General features: G+C 56.9%; 1 protein-coding gene across 1 annotated transcript in view; it reads right to left on the reverse strand.

The window, feature by feature from the left end:
• MYOM3 (myomesin 3) overlaps window positions 1–24,202 on the reverse strand; it is a 45,201-nt gene that overhangs the window by 18,175 nt on the left and 2,824 nt on the right. The window contains exons 5-19 of the mRNA XM_012650876.1: window positions 20,776–20,871; window positions 19,101–19,189; window positions 16,692–16,736; window positions 16,105–16,245; window positions 14,528–14,689; window positions 13,733–13,874; window positions 12,399–12,598; window positions 11,899–11,952; window positions 11,377–11,504; window positions 8,286–8,469; window positions 4,623–4,797; window positions 2,277–2,398; window positions 1,677–1,864; window positions 1,291–1,417; window positions 838–1,016 (exon numbers count right to left, since the gene is read on the reverse strand). Coding sequence (XP_012506330.1) covers window positions 838–1,016; window positions 1,291–1,417; window positions 1,677–1,864; window positions 2,277–2,398; window positions 4,623–4,797; window positions 8,286–8,469; window positions 11,377–11,504; window positions 11,899–11,952; window positions 12,399–12,598; window positions 13,733–13,874; window positions 14,528–14,689; window positions 16,105–16,245; window positions 16,692–16,736; window positions 19,101–19,189; window positions 20,776–20,871 — 2,032 coding nt within the window. The remainder of the gene's footprint in view (window positions 1–837; window positions 1,017–1,290; window positions 1,418–1,676; window positions 1,865–2,276; window positions 2,399–4,622; window positions 4,798–8,285; window positions 8,470–11,376; window positions 11,505–11,898; window positions 11,953–12,398; window positions 12,599–13,732; window positions 13,875–14,527; window positions 14,690–16,104; window positions 16,246–16,691; window positions 16,737–19,100; window positions 19,190–20,775; window positions 20,872–24,202) is intronic.

The raw sequence follows: 24,202 nt of genomic DNA on the forward strand, positions 1-24,202 counted from the left end.
TTTTTTAGAGATAGGGTCTTGCTGCTCTGTCACTCGGGCTGGAGTGCAGTGGCACGATCATAGTTCACTGCAGCCTCCAACTCCTGAGCTCAAATAATCCTCTCACCTCAGCCTCCCGAGTAGCTAGGACTACAGGTGTGCAACACCACACCTGGCTGATTTTTCTATTTTTTGTAGAGTCAGGGTCTCACTATGTTGCTCAGGCTGGTCTTGAACTCCGGGCCTGATCCTCCTGCCGTGGCCTCTCAAAGTGCTGGGTTTACAGGCGTGAGCCACTGTGCACCCGGCCCTACCTCATTGTTTATACTGTTGCCACCCTTTATACTGTTTCACTCCTTTAACTGCCTTATTCTTTCTACCACCTGACACAGGATTCCACTTTAAGGATAAACTATGATTACTTTAAGCAAACCCCCTACTGATGGACATAGAAATTGTTTCCGACTTTTGCCATTATAACCAATGGCATATTGAGTGTCATTGTCCTTAGGTCTTTGCACATTTGCCTGATTATCTATAATCCAATTCTAGAAGCAGAATTCCTGGGTTATAGGATATGTATGTACAAATACTCATATACCTGGCCAGCTATCAAGTGAGTTTTTAGGGAGGAGTCTGCCTGGCATGGAGCAGGATAAGGCCACCAGCCAGCCAGACCTACTACCAACTCGCTGTGTGACCCTAGGTAAGTCACTCTCCCTCTCTGGTCCTCTGCTGCCATTACACGAGGATAGTAATCTCTCAGGGTCATGCGAGCTCTGATGCTCTGTGGTTCTGCTATGTTTCATGGCAGGGAAGGCTCAAGGCCGGCCAGAAGACAAAGGGGCAGGAACTCACCCTCAGGTGGGTGCCAGAGATGGGGTCTGGGGTGACTGGCTTCCATTGCTCAGAGCCTTCCTCCTGGAAACTGATGTGGTAACCTGTGACCGGCCCAGCCCCCGTGTAGAGTGGGGGCTCCCACTGCAGCATCAGGGAGGTGGCCCGCACCTCGGTTGCCCGCACATCGTACGGGGGACCTGTGGGAGATGAGAAAGGGCAGAGATGTGGCAGTTGGTAGCCAGGGAACCAACCAGACCGCCAGCTGGCGAGCCAGACAGACAGGCAGCCAGCCAAGTGGTCAATCAGCAAACTTGCCGATCTGTCCGTCACAGCCAACCCTGGAAGGGCCTGCTCTGGGTGTGGTGGGGACCTGGCCCGCCTTGTCTTCGTGAAAACCGTGGCTCATCTGGCTGGTTAGGTTCGGGGAGGGAGGGTGGGCAGGCGCCGGACTTCAGGCCTCCAGGCCCTCACCTGGCTGGGGCATCGTCCACTCCTTGCACTCAAACAGGCTGCTGGGCGCCGACAGCTCGCCAACACCTGCCCAGTTTACAGCCCGGGCACGGAACTCGTAGAAGTGGCCTTCTCGAAGGTCACTGACCTTGAAGAGCAGAAACATGGCCCGTGAGGCGGAGGTGGGGGAGCGGAAGGGGCGCGGCAGCAGTGGGGAGCGAATCCGCAGGAGGCCTGGGGGGCTTCAGACAGGACTTTCCCCGGTGGGGCTGCCCTGGAGGACGAGCTGGAGGACTGAGGTGGGGACCTTGAGGCCCCTTCCAGACTCAGCCTCAAACGGTCCCGCAGGTCTCCCTGCGCAGGCCATGACTCGGGGCGGGGTCGCAAGGGTGGCGTTCCAGCCTTGCCTTGCAGACTTGGGTCGGGACGGGCTGCTGGTTGACCGCGTGCCAGTCCAGCTCCTCGGAGTCGTGCTGGTCCAGGAAGTAGCCCAGGATCTTGCCACCTCCACGACGCTTGGGAGGCTTCCACCCAATGACCATTTCATTCTTCCCGCAGTTCAGGAGGGCAAAACCGTACGGGGCAGACGGGGTAGCTATGGGGAGGCAGGGAGGTGAGGACAGCTGTCCCCTGGGGGTGGCTGGATTGGGCAGTGGGGCTTGAGAAAGCCAACAAGCCTTCCCCAGTGGGTGCACACCCTGCTCCAGGGGGTGCTCCCTGAGCCAGCAGCATCCGCCCCCCTGTTGGGCACCTGGGCCTCAGGTTTCTGGGCCCCGGGGCCCCCCACACCCCAGAGCTGATCAGGCCTCATCCCATGGCCTCAAGCCATTATTCCTTCTTCCCCAAAGGAAAGGGTGGTCGGCCCCAGCTCCGGTCTCCCTCCAAGAGCTCATGTCCCATTGGCCACTGGGATTGGACCCTCCAAGATGTGGTCATGAGCCCCCGGCTCCCTGCCCAGCCAGGGCTGCCCCCAGAGGCCTGCAGGCTGGACCTGCCCCCGCACTCACCCAGAGCCTGCTTCACTCTGATGGGTTCGGTGGGGGCTGAGCTCTCACCTACCCCGGCCTCGCTGACTGACCTGACGCAAAACTCATATTCCTTCCCCGTCCTCAGCCCAGGAACCGTAAACCTGGGAGAGAAATGTGCAGCCTTCAGGGATGGCCAAACAGCCCGGAGACATTCCTGAACTTTCTAGAACAACCTTGTGGGATAAGTGGCCACCAGTGTGGTAGGATTTGAGGGTTCTGGGCCAGTTCTTACCTAAAAATATTGGCCCTGATCCCACAGGGATGCCCGAAACAGCACCAATTGGGATGTGGTCCTTAATGGTTTTAAAGGTTTTGCTCTTCTGGGCCCACGATTAAAATGCAAATATGCTGGGAAATGTCTGAATTTAAGGCAAAGGCAGCTGACCCCACAGTGCTACATGGTACATTCTCAGGACTTCGGGGCTTGTCCCTAAAAAAGAACAAGTGGCTGCGATTCAAAAACACAAAGTCCTTTTAAAGACCCCAAAGGGAATTGTCATCCGGAGGAATACGAGGACACTCTGGCTTAGAGAAAATGTCCTTCTCAACCTGCCCTTTCTTGATAAAACCCAAAGTGTGGACCCCTCTTTCTCCCTTTTCACTGATCCCGCATTTTCCTGTAGCAAATCTTAGTATGATTTAAGTCCTTGGGAGCTCCTTGTGACCTTGGCCCCTGAGGGGCTCCAAAGACTTAAATCACCCCAAGTGCTGAAGGCTGACAGTGCCAAGCTCCCGCTGAGGACGCACGCATCTAAGGGGAACATGGCTTTGCCAGGGGATGAGGGTCAGGCAGCATCTGACCAGGTGAGGCTGGGGATGCCTCCCCACACCAGGCCCTGTTGACAGCAGATGGCGGCGATGACAATGACGACAGCAGCACACTCTCGTCTAGCCCTCTCTGTACATGTATCAACCGGGCACTCGTCACAACACCCTCGAAGGAAGGTACTGTTACTTATCCCTCCTCTGGAGATGAGGACAAAGTCCTGAATGTTGGAATACTGGAGGGGCCCTTACAGATCAAACTTCATGTCACCGGCAGGGAAGGGCTCCCACAGGAGGACAGACCTGCTAGGAGCCCACAGCTGAGCAGGGGCACAGCCCAGGCCCCAGCCAGGTCTCCTGAGCTCCAGGGCAGCCCCTGCCCACTCACCATTCCTACGTTCATTCATTCATTCAGTGTTTGAGCCTCTCCTTCATGCATTCATTCAGTGTTTGAGCCTCTCCTGTGAGCCAGTCTGTGGGGCCTGGCGGTTCAGCGACCTCCACAGCCTGGCTGGGCTCCCTTTAGCCCTCAGCCCAGGCTCTGACTCCTGGGCAGCACCTGTAACAGGCGACATGCACACATGTGACATGTTCCCTGCATGTCACTCTGTTCATGCCAACTCTCCCTCAGTGCTGCCCTCCCCCTAAGGGAAGCACACTCAAATGCAAGTAGGAGGAGAGGTCTTACTCTAGGCATCACCTTGACTCTGAGCTAACTTGTCAAAAACCTGATTATTGTCCATCTTGGGAACTTTATCTGTTGTTAGTAACAAATTATGAGTGACCCCTGGCAGCTGCGCATGAGGCACTCAAGACCAGTGGGCTCAAGGCCTATCCCTTTTTCTGGGTTAGTTGACTGGGGCTTGTGGCCCAGGGTGAGGGGAGCCCGGCCAGGTGTGCTCGGGGCCAGTCGTCTGATGGAAAGGGAAGGGGGAGGTGTCATCTCCTAAGCCCCCTACCCCACAAAGCCCTGATATCGAGAGAAGTCATGAGCTCAGAAGCCCCAAAGCGCACTGTGCCTGCAAGACGAGGCTCTTGGAGGGCCGTGGTGGGGAGTGAGCCTCAGAGTGGACTGGGAGTTGGAACATCAGGAGGCCAGGAGTGCACCCCCCATACCACCATATTACAGAAGGACGGAGGCTCAGAGAGGGTGGGTCTTCCGTGCAGGGTGCCAGGACAGTCAGGGGAGGGTGTGGGGCCTGAACCCAAGTCTCGCTGGCTCAAAGCGCCCAGCTGAAGGGTCAAGACTTCTTCCCACGGAGTCCTGCAGATGGCATGTCCTCAGCAAGGGTTGCTGGAAGAGACCATCTGGGTTCAAGTCCCAGTTCTTCCACTTACTAGCTATGAAAGCTTTGGCCAGTTACTTAACCTCTCTGTAAAATGATAATAAAAATACCAGTCCTAAATGTGTAGGACTGCAGTTAGAACTAGACGACCTGATAGATGCAGGACGCTTAGACAAGCGCCTGGCCAGGGCAAGTACTATGACGCGCTGGTCTTCATGTTATTAGGACGCCTCCTTCGAGGATGCCCCGGTGCAGGAGGGGGCTGCAGACTTACTTGTTGTCCTGGATGGGTTTGTTGTTAACTGTTTGCCACTCAGACGACCCCACCTCCCGGGAGTAGATGTAATAGCCCAGGAGCTCCGGGCCGCCATCCACAGGGTCCCAGGTCAGGGAGACAGAAGTCTGTGTGTCTCGGAGAGCTTGGACTTGAGCTGGTGGAGGCAGGGTGGCTGAAACACAGAATCGTGTGCTGAGTGAGGACGGAGTTACGTGGCTGTGACAGGGGAGGGCAGGGGAGGACATGGGCAGAGGCCGGAGGAGCCCTTACAGCCATCAGGGGTGGTACATGAACTCCAGACATGCCAGGGCTGTGAGCAGCTCCTTCCCAGGCCCAAAGTGTGCCCCAGACTCCTGTATCCTAAAAGTTCTCTCTCATCTCACCTCTGAGCATCTTTGCTTCCTCACTAAAGCACCACAGCCCTCACTCACCCACCCTTACATGCTCTCTCTCTCTCTCTCTTACTCAGAAGTCACCAAATCTGACAGCTTTTCTCAGTCCTTCTCTTCAATCTCAAGAAAACTTGATTTTCTTTCCTTGAAACTTCTTTATTGATTTTCATGGCCTCATGAGACTAAAATGCTTGAGTTAGGGGCTTGCCATGATTTGTTAAATGGGTAGATGAATAATTGGTTGGGTGAATGCATGGATGGATGGATGCATGGATGGATAGACGGATGGATGGATGGATGCATGGATGGATAGACGGATGGATGGATGGATGCATGGATGGATAGACGGATGGATGGATGGTTGCATGGATGGATAGATGGATGGATGGATGGATGCATGGATGGATAGACAGATGGGTGGATGGATAGATGGATGGACGGATAGATGCATGGATGGATAGATGGATGGATGGATGGATGCATGGATGGATAGATGGATGGTTGGATGGATGCATGGATAGATAGATGGATGGATGGATATATGCATGGATGGATAGATGGATGGATGGATGGATGCATGGATGGATAGATGGATAGATGGATGTATGCATGGATGGATAGACAGATGGGTGGATGGATAGATGGATGGACAGATAGATGCATGGATGGATAGATGGATGGATGGATGGATGCATGGATGGATAGATGGATGGATGGATGGATGCATGGATGGATAGATGGATGGTTGGATGTATGCATGGATGGATAGACAGATGGATGGATGGATAGATGGATGGACAGATGTATGCATGGATGGATGTATGCATGGATAGGATGTATGCATGGATGGATGGATGCATGGATGGATAGACAGATGGATGGATGGATGCATAGGTGGATGGATGCGTGGATGGATAGATGGATGGATGGATGGATGGATGGATGGATGGATAGGTAAACAGGTGGATGGACAGACAGATGGATGAATGGATGGATGAATGGCAGGTACATGATCTTCCTAGTTTTCTCTTTACTTTTCACACTCCTTACACATCCTTTGGTGGCTCCCCATCTTCTTTTTGCCTCAAATGTGGGGCTCCTCCAAGCTTCTCTTTCTAGACTTGCTCCATTTTTCACCTCTCCTCTTACTCCTGAGGGCCCTGCCTATCTCAGGCCTTCAACTCTCATCTCTCTGCAGGCCTCACCTCTAGCCCTGCTCTCTCTCCTGAATTCCAGAGCCTCTTCTTCCATTTCTCCCTGCACATCTCTCCTTGTTTTCTGGTGGTGCCCTGAAGTCAACAGGAAAGGCTGACCTCAGCATCTACCCAACACAAATCCAGTATTTTTCGAGTGCCTACTCTGAGCCAGGCACTGCCCCAGCCTGGGGCAGGTACTGAGAAATAGACTTGAGGTCCTGGGCTCAGGAAGGTCTGGTCAGCAACTTCAACATCTGGGATTAAAGGCATCGTGGCAGGGGGTGCAGACTGGTGGAGGGGTGAGGCTAGAAGGGAACCACTCAGGGAACCCATGTGCTGAAGAGCTCTCCTTCTACCCAAGGGCAGGAACTTGAGCTGAGGGTATCATGGTATGGAGTCATCCTCAGACACTAAAATCATGATTTCAAGGATTTCATGACCCGAGGAAACGTTTGTGGTATAATGTTAATTTTAATTTTAATTTTGAGACAGAGTCTCACTCTGTTGCCCTGGGTAGAGTGCAGTGGTGTCATTGTAGCTCACTGCAACCTCAAACTCCTGGGCTCAAGAGATCCTCCTGGCTCAGCCTCCTGAGTAGCTGGGACTACAGGCTGCACCACCAAGTCTGGCTAATTTTTCTATTTTTTGTAGAGATGGGGTCTCGCTCTTGCTCAGGCTGGTCTCCAACTCCTGACCTCAAGCAACCCTCCCACCCCAGCCTCCCAGAGTGCTAGGATTACAGGCATGAGCCACTGTGCCTGGCCCAATGTTAATTTTTAGAAGTAGAATGCAAAGCTCTACCTATGGTCTGCTCACATGTTCAAAGAGAAGCATTGATGTGCATGTTGTCAAGAGGCCAGATGCCAGGACAACCAGATGCTCACAGTGGTTACCTCTGGGTGCTGGGATCACGGGTGGGGGGTGGGGACAGTCTTTTCCAGCTTCCTTCCCTCCTCCCTCCTTTCTTCCCTCCCTCCTTTTCTCCTTTCCTCCTTCTGTTTCTCTTTTGCTTGTTTGATATTTTCTCATTTTTGTATGGTAAATTTACTTTTATAATACAAGTAAATGCTTTTCCTTTCCTCCCACCCCCACCCCTTTTCCGAAGTGCACCGGAGCCTTGCCTAAGTCTGGCTTATGGTCCAGAGACTGCTCATATCTGATCACAAACTGCTCACTGGCCAGGGCCCAAATCAAACCCAAATGTTAACCAGACCAGAGTTAAAGAAAAATACCCTTGCTCACCAACCCGCTCGGACTTGCCATGAACGGGTGTGTGTTTATACATGTATATATTTCCCCTAAATTACTTAAGCAGAGCTAATCTAGAACTTCTAAGTCTTCCCTAAATGGGACCTCCAGCAAACCAGGCATTTCTTGGACAGGTGGCACTGAGCTAGGTTCCTTAAAGGAATGTTTGGCGATGGCAGCTGCAGGGAACCTTCTGATCCTATCTGATCAAAGAGCAAAGAACCCCAGTACCCAGAGGCCTCCGAGCAGGGAGGGAGCCAGGATGGAGCTGCCTCTGGGAGACTCAGGGGGGAGCAGGAGGGGGCGCAGTAACCAGGGCCTTCAGAACGATGGGCTTGGCAGGTGAGGACAGCAAGGTGTGCAGCTCGGAAATGAGTTGCCCAGGCCCTCACTGTGCTGCAGGTGAGCCAGGGCTCAGGTGGGACTGCTCAGCCCCCGCCAGGGCGTGAGCAGGGGCCTGTTTGGGGTCACTCCTGGCCACGCGGGCAGGATCCAGGGGGCAGGCAGAGACTTTTAGAACCAAAGGGCCACTTGCTCACACTCGGCTCCTGTGCCGGACCTAGCTGGACTCTATAACTTGTGAATTGTCGATCTGGAAAAGACATCCATCCCTCCATGAGCCTCCTGCCCAGAGAAATGTGTTTTCCAAAGTTTTAAAACTTCCCAGGCTGGAGACCATGTTGCTTTTCAGTTTCGTGATAGGTGGAGGGGATCAGGGAGGGGGAAACGGGCAGGGCTCTGTCTCTGCAGCCTGGGTCCTGACCCCTGAGGCTGGCGGCCTGGCCTGCCTGCCTGCCACCCCATCCCCTGCGTCCTGCGGGCACCTGGCTTGCCCTTCAGGGCGATGGGCTCGCTGGGCTCCGAGGGATCGCTCAGCCCATACTGGTTCATCGCTCGCACTCTGAAGACGTACGACTTCCCTTTCTCCAGGTCGAGAAGGGCGAATCTCGGGGACTTCACAGGGCTTTCTGAGCAGATGGCCTCCCAGGTGCCACTGCCTATGACTGACTGAAGAGAAAGAGGAACTCCAGTTGGCTGAGTGGCCGCCTGGGGCTCTCGTGAACTTCCACCCCCAGCCCAGCCGTCCCTGAGGACCCGGACGCCTGCCAGGACCTCACACTCCCCAGGCCCTCGCTCTGCCACTTCCTCCACCTGCGCCGCCCACATCCTGTCGGTGGTTCCCACCCTCCAGTTGCTCGGCCCAAAGCCCTGGAGCCATCCCGGCTCCTTCCCTCTCTCTCACACACCCCAAATGTGCTCCATCAACAAACCCAGTTAGCTGTCTCTTCCAACGGTACCTGGAACCCAGCCGTGACTTTCCGCCCTCATTCTCCCGCCATGACCTTGGCAGGCCACCGGCACCTCTCGCCTGAATTGTCTGAATAGCCTTTGACTGGTCTTCCCGCTTCTGCCCGCACCCCCTTCGGTCTCCTCTCAAATGGCCGTCGGAGGGATCCTTGTACGGCACAGGTCAGGTCCCTCGTGCTCAAGCCCCCGTCTTCCTCAGAGCAAGAGCTTCCCCACGACCTGGCTCGCTCCTTTCATGTCTCGATCCCCTCCCCTCTGTGTCTCCGCTTCCCCCACCACGGCCCTAGTCCCACCTCTGGGCCTTCGCACTTGCTGGTCCCTCAGCCTGGAATGTTCTTTCCCCAGAAATCTCTTTGCTGGCTCCTGATGTCGTGTGGGTCTTTTTCAGTGACACCCTCCCTCACCCCCACTCTATCTAAAATGCCAATAGCCCTCCCCTGCTTCATGTTGCCCTCCCTGGCATACTGCTTGCTGCTGTGGTTAGTATTAGTATTTCACTGCTTTACCTTGTTTTTTGTTTTTTTTTTTTGAGACAGAGTCTCACTGTGTTGCCTCGGCTAGAGTGCCGTGGCGTCAGCCTAGCTCACAGCAACCTCAAACTCCTGGGCTCAAGCGATCCTCCTGCCTCAGCCTCCCGAGTAGCTGGGACTACAGGCATGCGCCACCATGCCCGGCTAATTTTTTCTATATATTTTTAGTTGTCCAATTAATTTCTTTCTAATTTTAGTAGAGACGGGGTCTCGCTCTTGCTCAGGCTGGTCTCGAACTCCTGACCTCAAACAATCCGCCCGCCTCGGCCTCCCAGAGTGCTAGGATTACAGGCGTGAGCCACCGCGCCCGGCCTACCTTGTTTTTCATTGTTCAGCATCGGTACCCCCCCACCTCCACCCCACTGCTGTGTCCCCAGGGCCAGAAATACTATTGGCACATGGGAGGTGCTCCATCTGTTTCCGGGACAAATAAATGAATAAATGGGTGAATTCTCACAATACTCCTGTAAGGAAGGTGTTCATTTCCCCACCAGTGAGGAAACTCAGGTTCAGAGAGGTTTGATAATTTGGCCAAAAGTCATGCATCTAATAATGGGGATACGGCATTTGAACTTAGGCGTGGGTGGCCCTAGCCCTGTTCACTCTCCACGGCACCAGGGACTGAAAAGGCAGCCAGAAAGCCTGAGTCTCTGGGCAGAAGGGGCGATGCGGTGAGTGAGAGACCATTTCTGCTGAGTCTGGGCCTGAGAGTTACGACTCAGAGGCACCCGAGGGACCCACGGATTCCAGCCTCTGTGGCCTTTCCCCTCCCAAGGCCCACCTGGCTGTCAGCGGCCAAGAACCCAGCTAGGCCAAGAAATCGCCACAAGAAACTGTGAACTTTACTGAACACCTACTGTGCGCCAGGCTCTAAGTTTTCACGTGTTATAATTAATTAGACCTTCACAGTAGCCCTATAAGTCATATATGATCCATTTTATGGAAGAGGAAACTGAGGCACAAAGAGACTGAATAACTCGCCCAAGGTAACACAGCTAGTAAGCAGCAGAGACAGATTTGAGCCGTCTGACTCCAAGGCCGTCACCATTACACTCCACGGCCTCACAAAACAGAACCTTGATTATCTACAGCTTCCTGTGTGGGAGAAATAGGATCACTTGCAAGTGTGAAAAGAGAGGCCCGTTTGGATACCCAGGGCCAGAGATTCCTCCTGGAAGATTTTAATTCATTTATCACTAAGCCTTTACTGTGTACCTACTATGTGCCAGGCACCGTGCTGGGACAGTAGGCAAGGAGAAGATAAACTTGGTCTCTGACCACAGGGAGACCGGATCAAGGACACCTCGTTGGGAAGCGTTTACAGACCCTGGGCTGTGGTCCTGGCTGTGGGCTGTGTTTTCTTTCATCCTCACAGGGCTGGTTCTCTATTCTATGCTGGAGGAAAACGAGGCTCAGAGAAGTTAGGAGACTAACTCAGGATCACACAGCAGAAACCAGAACTTGAACCTATCTTTACACCCTGCTGTCTTCTGCTCTGCCAGGCTGCCTCCCCTCCACAGTGATGTCTACTCCACAGGAGCTGGCCTGTCCCCACTGTGGTCTCCCTGCCCCCTACTCTGTCCTGAGTGAGAACCACCTCCTAGTGCTGACCCCTCCCCAGGCCCTGCAAGCGCTACTGGTCCATGCCCCTGGCGGGAGGGTGCCAGCCTAGCTTGCCTCCCGACACAGCCCTGCCAAGAAGGGGTGCTTGGCCCCAAATTGTGACCCGATGCCAGCTGTGGGGACAGGGAGGTACCCAGGAAGTGGTGGCTCTTACTGCTGTTTTTGTTGTCTGTGCCTCTTAATTTTGTGTATTTCCGTCAACAGCCTCAGGAACTGCCACCAGTGCCTGGCCTCTCAGGGCTGGCGGTGACCTCCAAAGGTTATTCAGCCCATCCGCTGCCTCTCTGTAGGGCCGTGCTCGAGCCCTTCCAGGAAGGGGATTCACTTCTGTTCTCTGAGGCTTCCCCAGGGGACGCTGCCTGGGGTCTCGGCAGTCACTGCGCGTCCCACACCCTGTCCCACAGTGTACCCATTTCTCAGACTAGCCTGGGGCTGGGCCCTTGGGGTCTCGTACCTTCTCCAGGGAGTACGTCAGCGGGGCTTTGCCCCGGGGTCTCGGCTCCTCCCAGGCCAGAACCGCGTAGGCCTCTCGGATCTCGCTGGCGTGGACGTTGGTTGGGGGTGAGGGGATGATCACAGTGTCTGGAATCAGAATCATCGGGGCAGAGATGGGTGGGCCCTCAGAGGCCCCTCACCTCAGCCCCTCATTCCATAGAGGAGGGAGCTGGGGCCGAGAGAGGGACGGGAATTTGCTCCAGGTCCACCGGCAAGGTGGGGCAGAGCCAGGGTCAGAACCTATCCCCTGATGTCTTGCCCAGGACTTTTCCCAACATGCCACCTCCTCCACGAGGCCATAGCCAGAAGGGCCACATTGCCCCGAGCACCCTGGCCTCATCCAACCAGACCCGCCCACCTTTGCACCCCCACCCCGCACACGGATAGCTTCTGCCTCTTTGCCAGTTTGTGTCCCGGCGTTTCCTGAGCTATGCAGGAGGCCGGCATCTGGGGGCCGAGTGTTCGGGAGGGTCCTGCATACCTTCGAAATCGTCTGTGCTGACGGTGATCTTGTTTCCCATATCAAAGGGGATCTCTAGGATGAGAATGGAGCAGGGGGGTGGGGAGAAGGAGTCAGGCCAGGGCCTTCCCTGCTCAGGGTCCTGAATCCTGCCCCAACTGGTCCTGGCCTTGTAGCCCTTGGCCCTCACTGTGTGACTTTGGGAAGGTACTACCCCTGGGTGGGGCTCCTGAGGGCAAGGCTATTTCCTCCTTGACATTAAGGACATCTGAAGAAGGTGCTGTGGTCCTCCGTCAGATTAGTGTCTCCTCCATCAGACTAGCTGTATCTTCCCCCTCAGGCTAGGGGTTCCTGAGGACTATGCTGTGTCTCTTCCATTAGACTAGGGGTTCCTAAGGACAACACTGTGCCTCCTCTATCAGACTAGGGGGTCCTGAGGGCTGGGCTGTCTCCCGCGTGAGGCAGTCCCGAGGGTGCCCTGACTGATGCTCTAGAATGTACCTTAGGGCCTCTGTACCCACCTGTCTTCCTCCGGGCTGCATCATGGTCGCCCATGACAACGGCTGCCGAGGCCTTGGAGGGGAGGCTGCTGCCTGCCTTGTTGATGGCTCTCACCCGGAACCGATAGCGCTGGCCTTCGACGAGGCCTTGGATTGGGCACCTACAGGTCCCCCCGGGGGCCACATGGCAGGGCACCCATTCCTTGGAGTCACCCTGGCACCTGCGGGAGACAGGCCCTGGCTTTCAGCCCCTGCCCACGATGCACGTCTTCCCAGTTTGAGCCTCTCCAAGGGCCACTCCCCGACCCAGGCTGCCCGCCCAGCCCATCTGTGCCGGTTAAAGTCCTCCTCTCCAACCGGAGAGCCTGGCTCCAACCCCAGGCCCCGGGGAAGGCCTTTTCACCATCCTCGACCCTGACGCTGACCGACGCAGCCGGTGCCCTTCCCGGAGCTTCCCCGTGAGCCGGGGGCTGTGCTGCGCCCTCCACACCCCAGCCCCGTTTCCTCTCCCGCAGCCCTAGGAGTCAGGTGTGGCCACCTTCACACTACACGTGGGGGTCCACGGCTCAGAGAGTGAGAGGACGTGCCCAAGGTCGCATGGCCAAGGTACAGCTGGGATGTCACCTGAGGGCTGTCCACCCCCTCTGTCAGCTTGCATTCCAGATTGACCCTCCATGCCTGGGCGCTCTGCACCCTCTCAGGCGGGACCGTAGCGTGTGACACTGTTAGCGGCTAGATGGGGCAGTGGTCACATGTGTGTCCAACTCCTGTCTCCACCACTAATGACAAATGTGACTTTGGGCACCGTCACCACCCCCCCGTTATATAGGGGTTGTCACGGGATGAAAGGAGGTGAGGCGCGCCCTTAGCACAGCACCGGTGCGCAGCGCGTGGGCCGGTTGCTGTGGGATCAGGTGGGATTAGGTGGGATTAGGTATTCTCTCACGCTGGCTCGAGCCGCCAGTGTGGGGTGGCAGCGGGAGGCTCTGGGCAACTCTGCCTCCCTCTTCCCGGTGTGTCTCCTCCCTCCGGGTCAGTGCTGTTCCATCTCTGTCACTCAGGGAGGAAAACAGCCAACAGATTCACATGTGCTCAGGTTTCAAGCACTTAACCGTTCGCCACTCCGGGTCAGCTCGTACAGTAGAGGGTGCGGAGGGCTGTGGCCGACTCCGGGCAGCGATGTGATTCGGAGGCACGGACACCCTTCTACTGTTCCTAAATTACACGGCACAGTCTCCCTCCTGTCCTGTTCCGAGGAGTGGTGCTGGGGGCAATCCCTGAGGCCAGGCCTGGCCCTCCCCCTTGCCGTGGCCGGGCACCCAGGCAGAATTCTGCCACTCTCGAGACCGACTCACCGCTCGATGGAGTAGGCGGTGATGGGGCTGCCCCGGGTGTCGCTGGGCGGGGCCCAGGCCAGGGTGAGGCAGTCTCTGTCCACATCCAGGCATTGGACATTCAGCGGGGCGCCTGGGGCCCCCGGCTTTTCTGGTGCAGCATCTGAAACCCGGGGGTGCGAGGAGGAGGCTCTGCCCGTCAGTGGCGGTTTGGCAACAAAGCTCCCTCCCACACCTGCCCAACGCCTTCTTCTCATTAACCCTCCGGGGCTCAGTTTTGCTCTTGGGGACCAGGGTCTGCACACCAGCCCTCGCAGCCCCCGGACAGCAGCATGGGGGCCTGGCAGGAGGACCATTTATTAGGGGCCCATTTTCCACCAGGCATCTGAACAATTAATTGGCATAATTAATCTCCAAGCCCAGAGCAGCCCTCCACTTTGCAGATGGGGAAACTGAGTCTCGCAGAGGTGAGTGACTGATCTGCCCAAGGTCACCTAGCTAGTGAAGTGGCAAAGCCAGGATTCAAACCCAGGTCAAGTGCAGAGACCAGGAGGTGGAGCTCAGCCAGGGCCAGAATCCCCCAGCCCCACTCTGAGCCCTCCCTCCCCTGCTCCCAGCCAGTCTGACCCTCCTGCCATGTCCTTTGGAGGGTCACATAATGCCACAGAGATCCTTAGAGAGACTAACCCAATGCCCTGGTTTTATGGCAGAGAAACCGAGGCCCCTAGAGAGGAGGGGTCTTGCCCGAGATCCCGCAGCAAACCAAGCAGAGCCCTGGTCTCGGGGCTCAGCTGCCCCCTGCCCCCAGCCCCTCACCTCTCACAAGCACATAGGTGCTCTGCTCCTGGGGCCCAAGACGCGAGGACACCCGGATCATGTAGAGCCCCTCATCCTCCTTGTAGGCGCAGGACACCTTCAGGGACGCCTGGCAGTCTGCATAGAGGACCTGCCGGCGTCCCGAGGACCTCAGCAGCTTCCCTGCGGAGGAGAAGGGGTCCAGGGTGAGTTTGTGGGGGACCCTGGCCTCAGCTGGGAGCCCACAGAAGCTCTGGGGTTCTGCAGGCCCTGGCCAGGCAGAGGGTGGGGGTGGGACTGGGGCGGCCACAGCCTGAGGCTCAGCTCGGGGTGGGGTTGGGGGCGGCAGCTGCCAGGGCTTTGCCAAGGCGGCAGCTGAACTCTCCTCTGCAGAAGGCTGGTGAGGAGCCGGGGGGCCAGGGTCCAATGGGGGCTGGAGGTTCTGTGAGGAAGTGGGAGCAGGAGACACGGGCCCGCTATGAAGTCGTGGGTCTCAAAGAAGGGGAGCTTGTAGAGGTGGATGGGGGCTCAGGGAAAGGGCAGGGTCTCATTGGGAGAGTGGGGGTCTTGGTGAGGAGGGGGCTCGTTGGCGGGGAGCTTAGTGAGGTGGAGGAACTCAAGAAGGGATTGTGGGGCTCAGGGAGTGCGCCCTGCCCCCAGGCCATGCCACTGGGCCGTCTTTTTGATTTGTCCCCCATGAAGGCTCCTCCCTCCTGTCAGCACCTCTATTCTGGAAGATCTGCAGGTCTGGAAAACATCTCAGCTTTGGGGAACCTGCAGCTATTTCTCAGGGCTCCTCCAGTCCCCTGTACCCCCCAGGTGTGGCTCCCCTCGGCTTAGAGCCGGGGGAACTGGAGGGGCGCTGTGCTCCTTGTCCTTTGGCTGTAGCCTGGTTATGGGGCAGCAGGTCCAGCCGTCCTTCTCCCCTCTTCCTGCCTTAGCTGACTGGCCTTCGTCACTACCACCCTGGGGGTGAGTGGTGGCATTTGAAGCCGTAGGGACTGTGCCCCTCTGTCACCCCACAGGGTGCTAAACAGGCAGAGGAAAGTGGGAGCACAGCCAGGTGGGGTCAGCCACGTCACCCCACAAATGGCCGCCATGCATCTGTGGGGTGCCAAGCCCTGTGCAGGGGCTGGGGCGCAGGGTGGGTACAGACACGCGTGGGCGCAGGGAGCTGTCTGTCTGGGAGGAGGGAGGAGCTTCGGCGCTGGCTAGGCCCTTGGCCCATGTCACTACCACCCTAGGGGTGAGTGGTGGCATTTGAAGCCACAGGAACAGAGGCCAAGGCCAGCAGACAGGAGGGCACCACGAGTGCTCGGCCAGGTTGTGACAGTTGCGTGGGGCTTTTCAGAGTCGGGCAGGGGGTGCAGGGTAAATAACTGCTGGCTCGTGGGCTGGGAGACCTCTAGGGTGTCATGGGCAAGGTCTGGGGAAGGCCAGTCAGCTAAGGCAGGAAGTCCCTGTCCACTGGGGGTCCCCAGGGTTGGGGATGGAGCCAGGACTCTAGTCCTGCTCTGGCTTCCAGCCTCTCTGGCTCTGAGTTGAGCCGCAGAGGGGGCTGCCCCTGGAGGCCGGGGGCCAGGACTGGAGGTTCTCACCGTCTCGGAACCACTGGATGTTCTGCTCGGCGTCTAACACATCTTCCGAAAATAAGCAGGACAAGGAGAAGGGTTCCTTCTCACGGGCAAAGACTGGCTTCAGCATTGATGTGAATTCCACTTTGGGGCCAAACATCGATCCTGGGGGCATAATAGAAATTCGGGGCAGAAGTTTTTTGAGACAGCCAGCCTGGCTGGGGGATGGGAGCGAAGATCCTTCTGGGGTGTCCCCTCTCCTCTTGGCTTTGACTGGGAGAAGGGGGGCCAGGCTTTGGGGGGTGGAGAGGAAGAGACTTATTTGGTACGGGCCAGAGAAGCCGGAACAGCAAATATCCGAAGGCCAAGTGCATTTGGGATTTGCCCTTCTGACCCAGTTTAGGTCAGGGGACAGCAGTCGGGGGCAGCTCTGGGTACCCTGGGACCCTGCGAAGCCAGCCTGCAGTTACTACCAGGTCAGGGACAAATCCCAAGTGGGCATCCTTTTGATGGCTGCATTCTAAAAAGGGACTGTGGGGGGTCCCAAGCCTGAACAAGGAGTCCCCAACAGTCCCCACCCCCAAGGCCCATCCCCGCACCAGCCTACTTACGTTTAAAGATCTCGGAATCGAAGCCAGCCTCCTTCCCCAGGTAAGCTGAAAACCCAAGGTGAACGGAGTTGGAGAAGGTTCACACCCCACATTCCTACTACATTTGGGGGACATGGGCTTTGGGTGTGGGTTCGAGTCCTGGTCTGTCAGTGGTTCCCCCTGTGGCTTTGGGAAAGTTCCTTCCCCTCTCCGTGCCTCAGTTCCTTCATCGGTAAAATGGGGACAGCAATTCCTGCATGGTGGTGGTGGGGTTATGAATGAATCAGGTCACATACATAAAGCCCCCAGCCAGATCCTGACACACAGTAGGTGCTCAATAAATGCTGGTTTCCTTCTACCCAAACTTGCCGCCAGGATCATGCACTGTCTTCATAGAGAGTGAGCCTGGTGAGAAACTCTGGATTTCTGGTGGGTGGGGGAGGGGCGGCCCGGGGGCGGAGGGGTGAAATCCAAGGTCACACTGACACGGATCACCTGAGAATAAGAATAGTTGTCGCTCATAAAGTGCTTCCCACGTGTCACACACGGACTCGTTTAATCTTCACAGCGGCCCTGTCTGTTGGTACTGTTATTACCTTCTCATACAGATGGGGAAACTGAGGCAGAGTCACCCAGCTAACGCCCCTCTGGCAGTCTGAAGCCATGACGCAACAGTGGTCCCGGGAAGGCCCTTCCTGAGTGATGTCCAGAGAGGGGCTGGAGGCAGCCCAAGGTCACACAGAGTAAGTGGAAGACTCAGGATTGGAACCCAGGGCTCCTGCCTCGCAGCCCAAGGCCTTCGACCAAGACCACCGGAGTTGCTATGGAGTTGAGGGCAGAGGCGGCGGTGGTGGTGGTGGTGGTGGTGGTGGCGGATGTTCTCAGCTCTCAGCAGGAAATTGCTGGAATCCAGAGCCAAGAACAAGCCCAGTGGGGCCTGGCATTGCCGGGCTGGTGGAGGGAGGGACAGGGGTCTGGATGGAGTGGTGGGAAGGCTGGGCGGACGGAGGGAGGCAGGGCTCTGATGCCTGACCTTGGGCTTGACCCTGGGCACAGCCTATGGGGACAGCTCAGATTTCCACACAGAGAGCTTGGCATGGTGGTGGGGCCGGCTGCCTCCTGAGAGCTATTTGGGGAACAGGGCAGAGGGTGGAGGGCTGTGCTGGACAGTCTAACGGGGTCTGATGAGAGGCAGGGAGGGTGGGCTGGACTCCACCTGTCTGCAGCCCAGGACGGTGGCCTGGGAGTGTGTGCGCGTGAGAGTGTGTGGGGGAGGGTCCCCTCTCCCGGGGCCCTGGGCTCGGGCATGGCATTCTCCTGGGTCTAGAGGTGGGCCTCCGGGCAGTGCTCCGCCCCGGTCCTGGCTGGGGGTGAGTTATTGTTTCCCAGGAGCCTGTCACATGCCAAGCTTCATCTGCATCATCTGATCAACGTGAGCATGTGAGGGAGGTGGTAGGGGTCCCCCTTTTGCCAATAAGGAAACGGAGGCTCGGAGAAGTAAAGTAGCTTCCCAGGTTTGCACAGTCAGCAGCAGAGCCGGGATGTGAACTTGGGCCTGGCTGACTCGTCAGTGTCTCCTCTGCTTAATGCTGTGATTTCAGATGCCCACAGGGTAATCTCCAGGAGGGGCCTGAACCCAGCTGGGAAATATGCACCAGAATTCAACTAGGGTAGTGGGGGTCAGGTGGCGAGTTGGTGGGGCGTGGCCTTTGCCTCTGAGGACCCTTCAGCAGAGTTGGCAGGGCCAGACTATCCTCCTAGAAGCTCTGAGCTCAATCCAGACCTAAGTCCAACCTGGTGGGACAAGAATGTTCTTTGGCATGGCAGGCAGGTAGGGTTGCCTTGAACAGTTGTATAGGTTGTGCACTGCACAAAGGTGTCCTCTGAGAGGGTAAGTGGAGGCTCAAATCCAGTCTGTTTTCCACTTGCCAAGCCATGTGCCCTGGCTGCTCCTGGCTGGAGGAAGGGGGCTCCTTTTTCTGACTCATCCACCCAGTTCACATGGAGGTGTCATCCATGCAGACAGAGCTGAGTTCAGTCCCAGCCCTGTCACCAGCTAACTCAGGACAGAATCAGGTACTAAGTGTGCTTGGCATGTAATGAGAGCTCAGAAAAGGTCAGTTCCCTTCTCCTCTCCTCCTAATTGCTCTTGGCACCCATCCACAGGGGCAAGGTGATCCTGCCTCACCCGTGCCATACGCCATCCACCCACAGAGCTGGCGCTGCTGCCCATGCCAGGCTGCGGGAGGAGAGTCTCACTTGCTCCAAAGGCCCCCAGGGGAGGGGGAGTCTCCCTGGCTGCCCCGGTCACCAATGTCAGGCTAAACGCCCTGGTGTTGGGGTCCTTCCTTGGGTCTGACACAGACCCACGTCCTCATCTGCTCCACATGGGTTTGCTGTGGCCCAGCCTGCGGGGGATGGGGCGCTTACTGCGGACGAGGACTTTGGCGAAGGAGGAGGCCTGGCCGTAGGCGTTCTTCACCACCACGGTGTAGGTGGCGGAGTCCTCCATGGTACATCTGAAAAGGAGAGAGGGAGAAGTTGCCCCCAAGACTGCTGGGCTCTGTGGGAAATGCAAGTCCCCCTCCGTGGGGTGCAAGGGGGAGACTTCGGGTGCCATCTCAGAGAGGCTGTGTGTCTTTGGGCTGGACATTGCACCTCTCCATGCTTTGGTGTCCTCTGAGAAACTGGAGACATAACACCACCTAAACTCAGGGAAAGTGCTTTGAAAATATGATGTGTCACACTGCATTGCTATTGCCGACTCTGGAGGATCAGAGAGGTTAAGTGACTTGCCCAGAGTCACACAGCAACTGGAATTCAACCCAGCTTCAAACCAGAATCCTGGAGCAGGAGCCTCCTCCTTTCACACAGAGCAGCAGACAGACTCGGCCAAGGGAGACTGCCAATCTGTGCAGACCTGGGCCAGATACCCACGTGTTCCCAGTCCCGGCCTGGGTCTCACCACCAGCCAGGCCAACCCTGTCATGTTCCCAGTGGAAGCTCGGGTCAGCTCCATCCCAGGGGCACCTTGGTGACAGAGAGTAGGTGGTACCATGTGGCACATCTGGCCCCACCAGCAAGTACAGAGGCCCCTTGGTGCCCCCTCTTTCACCCTGGTTGCTCAGGGCAGGAATCCCTCCTGCTTCAAGGGCCAGACTCGCCTGCCCCTCGGGGTTGCCTGCCCTGCACACCTTCCCTGACTGTGCAGCCCACGGGGCTCCTCCCTGTTGTAGCTCTGCGAGCTCAGGCGTTTACATCCCCGTCACCCCCCTTTGCTGCTGGAGGGTGGGAGCAATGTCCCCTTCATCTTGGTGTCTTTGAAGCCCCAGTTGGATGAGGCGGAGGGTTTGGTGTTTGGAAAACAACCCAGATGGAGAGAACTGGCTCACACCTGGGCCCTGCCGTGTGCTAGCTGTGCAAGGCCCTCAGCTTTCTGAGCCTGTCTCCTCATCGTAACTGGGTGACAATCTTCCCTGCGAGCATGGTGGCGAGGATTACTGATCGCATGTGCAAAGCACCGAGCACAGGCCTTGGCACCTGGGAGGAACTCAACACGTGGCAGCTCACATGAATCATACATACTTTTGGGGGGATTAGGCTTTTATATTCCCAGATAGCCTCCCTCCTGGCAGCCCCCCTCTTCCTTCCAAATCATGCTTAAGAGTCACCATCTCCTGAAAGGCCCAACTCTCTCGCCTCTAACTGCTTCCCCTCGCGCGTGTGTGTGCACGCACATGCGTGTGTGTGAGCATGTGTGTATGCACTTGTGCCTATGTGTGCTTTCTGTCCCCTAGCAAGGAGCTTTCCCAGCTCAGCATTCAGTCCTGCTAGTCTCGGAGTGTGTTCCAAGGCACTGGGATCACGCAGAGCGAGTGTGTGATAAATTCTGATTCCTGGGCCCCACTCTGGACCGACTCAATCTGAGTCTCTGGAGGCGGGGGAGGATCCGTCCCTGGAATCAGTATTTTAACGAGCACCCCAGGTACTTCTGAAGGTGAGGCGAGCTGAGGACACAGCTCCCAGGAAGGGCTTGAGATCCCGCTCCCGCCTTGGTTGCGGTGGAGTCCGGGGATCGTAGGTCCCTCCGGGTTCGCGGTCTCACCTCCTAATCTCCAGGGTCAGCAGCCCGTAGTTGTTGGTGATTCGGTATTTTCCAGCGGGAAAGAGGCGAGGATCAATTCGCATGTCATTTTTGTACCTGCGGAGACACAGCGGTGGGCGGCGGGCCGTGTGGTTCTAAGTGGGAGCGGTCGGGAGCCCCTCAGCCCTGGACTCCAGGCTCAGCTGTGTGTGTTGCTCACTTGCCTAAGTGACCCAGGGCGGCACTTTCACGGAGCCGAACCTCAGGCGTCCTCCCCGTGGAGTGGGGGTGTGATAGCTCCGGGGCTGCTGTGGCAATTAAGTGGGCGAAGGCACAGAAAGTCTTTCCCCGGCCCCCCACACTATAGATGTTCCAGGGTTCGTTTCCCTTCTGGGGGCAGCAGCCCCCCACCCCAGCAGGGCCCCCCAGGGGTACCCCAGGCCCCAGCTTTTTCCTCCTCTCCGAGGGGACTTGCCGGGGATGGTCCCCCAGTCCCTGCCTGCCTTGCCAACCCCCCGTGATGGCTGTTCTTTATTTTGGCTCCTGTTACAATCACCCGAGGAGCTTTAAAAAAATCTCTGTACCAGTTTTTGAACATAAGCCTTCAGGAATCTGCATCAGAAACTGCTAATTGTTCTCCAGTAGCCATTCTCGCGGGGAATAGAACTTTCCCCTGGGCCACCCAATATATGACATGTTTCCTTGCCTCTCTTTCTGCTAGGCGCAGCCACAGGAGTTAGGATTGTCAACAGCAAGTGAGGACAAGTGTCACACTTGTGACACTTGGCTGCTGCTCCCGACAGCAGCCTTCGCCCCTTTCACGTCATCTTTCCCCCTGTCCTGCGGCAGGAACGGGGCCGTGATGGCTGCTATGTCGCACCCCAAGCCCAGGGCCACCCCCTCTGCAGTGATCTGGAGGAATCGGAGTCCCTGCCCACTCCGGGGAGCAGAGCTGCCACAGTGGCCCTATGCTGACATTAGATGGAAGGAAGATAAGCTTCTGACTTATCTGAGCCACTAAAAAACCAAACAAAACTCCACGCCCAGGCTGCAAGCCAGATCAACGAAATCAGAATTTCTCGTGGAGGGACTCTGGTGACTCCCAAGGGTGGCCAAGCACGTCACCCTGCCCTGGGTGCAGCCCTTGTTTTCTGGGGTCTCGTTTTCTCTGCTGTGCGGACTAGATGGTGGGCGGCCTGGGGGTCTGGAGGCCTAAGGAGTTGGGGCTGGGGATTGAGTGTCAGTGACAGCTAGGAGGCCTGGGTCCTTGACGCAGCTTGCTGTGTGACCTCGGCAGCTCAGTCTCCCTCTCTGGGCCTCTGTGTCCTCAAGGCTGCCGAATGGACAGTCCCACATGGTGAATGCCCCAGAGTTGGTGGCTGAGGTTGAAGAGGAGGCCTCGTCGAGAAAGGGTGCACCAGCCTCAGTGTGCTGCCTTCCTTGGACCTGGCCCCCAATGCCCTGTTTGTCTCCATGGCAACCAAACAGAGCCCCACCCACGTCCCTCCAAGCAGCCCTCAGCTGGGCCCTCTTCCGAAAGGAGCCCAACCAAGTCTCCCGTGGGGAGGGAGGGCGGTGCCTATCTTTCCAGCTGTCCTGGGTCTGGAAGCCAGGGTCAGGCCCCCCACCCACACCTGTCGGGAACATTCCAGACACCTCAGCCTGGCCAACTCTGCTTCTCCTGGAAAAAGTAGCTACTGCTGCTCTGGCATGGTCTGGATAGCCGGAGACCTCAGCGCTTACCCCGCCCTGTCTCTGGGCCTCAGTCTCCCGCCCACACAGTCAGTAGAGTAAGGCTGTGTGTTGGAGTCTTCTCAGTGCCTCGGCATTCAGGAAGTGCTCAATAATTGCTGAGTGCATAGACTTCCCCGACAAGCCAGGTGAGCCAGGATCTTCCTCCCAACCTGGGCCTGGGTCTCCACCAGTGCCTGGACAGGACAGGTCCATCCTGGGACAACGTGTGGCCCTGACCCAGGGGACTGATGAGGGAAAACCAGACCCCAAAGCCAGGAGCACCGGGGCCACCGAGTCACTGGGGCTGGAGGTGGGCCTGGCCTTGGCTCCCACCGCGTGTCAGGGATGCTCAGCTCCCTGTTGTGGCAACCTTGTTGGCAGGGGTGGAAACAAGTCCCCTCCCGAGAGGCTTCCAAGAATGCCTCACACGTGGGCCTCCGTGCCAGGGCCGGGCAGGGCTTGGCTGCAGGGCCAGGACAGCTGAGGTGCTGACCTCCACTTAGCCCAGCCGGGTGCTGGCAGCGTCCTCTGGGACCAGCAACTTGCACCCAGGGACCGCCTCGGTCCCCACAGAGTCCCAGGGCCCAGCAAGATGCTTGCCATACTTTTGTGAATAAATGCCCCAGTGCCAACTCCCTCAGGATGCCTTTTTTTTTTTTTTTTTTTCCTGAGACAGAGTCTCACTTTGTTGCCCGGGCTAGAGTGAGTGCCATGGCGTCAGCCTAGCTCACAGCAACCTCAAACTCCTGGGCTCAAGCAATCCTTCTGCCTCAGCCTCCCGAGTAGCTGGGACTACAGGCACGCACCACCATGCCCGGCTAATTTTTTCTATATATTTTTAGTTGTCCAATTAATTTCTCTCTAATTTTAGTAGAGACGGGGTCTCGCTCTTGCTCAGGCTGGTTTCGAACTCCTGAGCTCAAACAATCCGCCCGCCTCGGCCTCCCAGAGAGCTAGGATTACAGGCGTGAGCCACCGCGCCCGGCCAGGATGCCTTTCTTGATTGCTCCTGGCCTGAGTGATTTCTATTTCTCTCTCTGCCTTCTGAAGCATTATGGTGCTTTAAGGAAAATAGCAGCCGTAATGATGACTTTCCTACTCTCTAGGCCAGTTGGAAGAGTTACGGGCTTGAGGTAGGAGACCCGAGTTTAAATCCTGGTTCACACTGGCTGTGTGACCTTAGGTAAGTCACACTACCTCTCTGAGCCTTGATAGCCCCACCTGTGCAATGGGGGTAATAAATAGTCCCTGCCTCATGAGTGGCTTTGACTCTCAAATGAAAGCAAGGTTCTGGGTCGGCGGAAAGGGGACTCGCGTATAAGATGCTGCTGTTTCCCCTTGTGTCCTCGTCTTTGCGTGCTTGTCTGTCGGCCCATGGCCTGTTTACCCTCCAGACCTGGCCCGCACACCACCTCTTCCGAGCAGCCCTCTGGGTCCTTCAGGCCAAGGCAGCCGCTTCCTCCTCTTCGCCCCATTTTCTGATCTTAAACATCTCCCATAAAAGCACGTCTCTGTGTGCTGATGTTTCCCTTCTGGACTGAGAGTTCCTTGCGGGTGAGATTGTGTCTGGTTCATCTCTGCACCCAGTGTCCGAGTCAGGTCCTGGGACAGATGACGCTCTCGGAAAACATTCGTTGAAATTCCTTCCTCATCCCTCAGGGTGCCGGGCCATGGGCCTTGGACCAGGGGGAGGTCAGTAAACAGTGGCTCAGCT

This window comes from Propithecus coquereli, unplaced genomic scaffold (assembly GCF_000956105.1).
Source record: "Propithecus coquereli isolate 6110/MARCELLA unplaced genomic scaffold, Pcoq_1.0 Scaffold341, whole genome shotgun sequence".
NCBI lineage: Eukaryota > Metazoa > Chordata > Mammalia > Primates > Indriidae > Propithecus > Propithecus coquereli.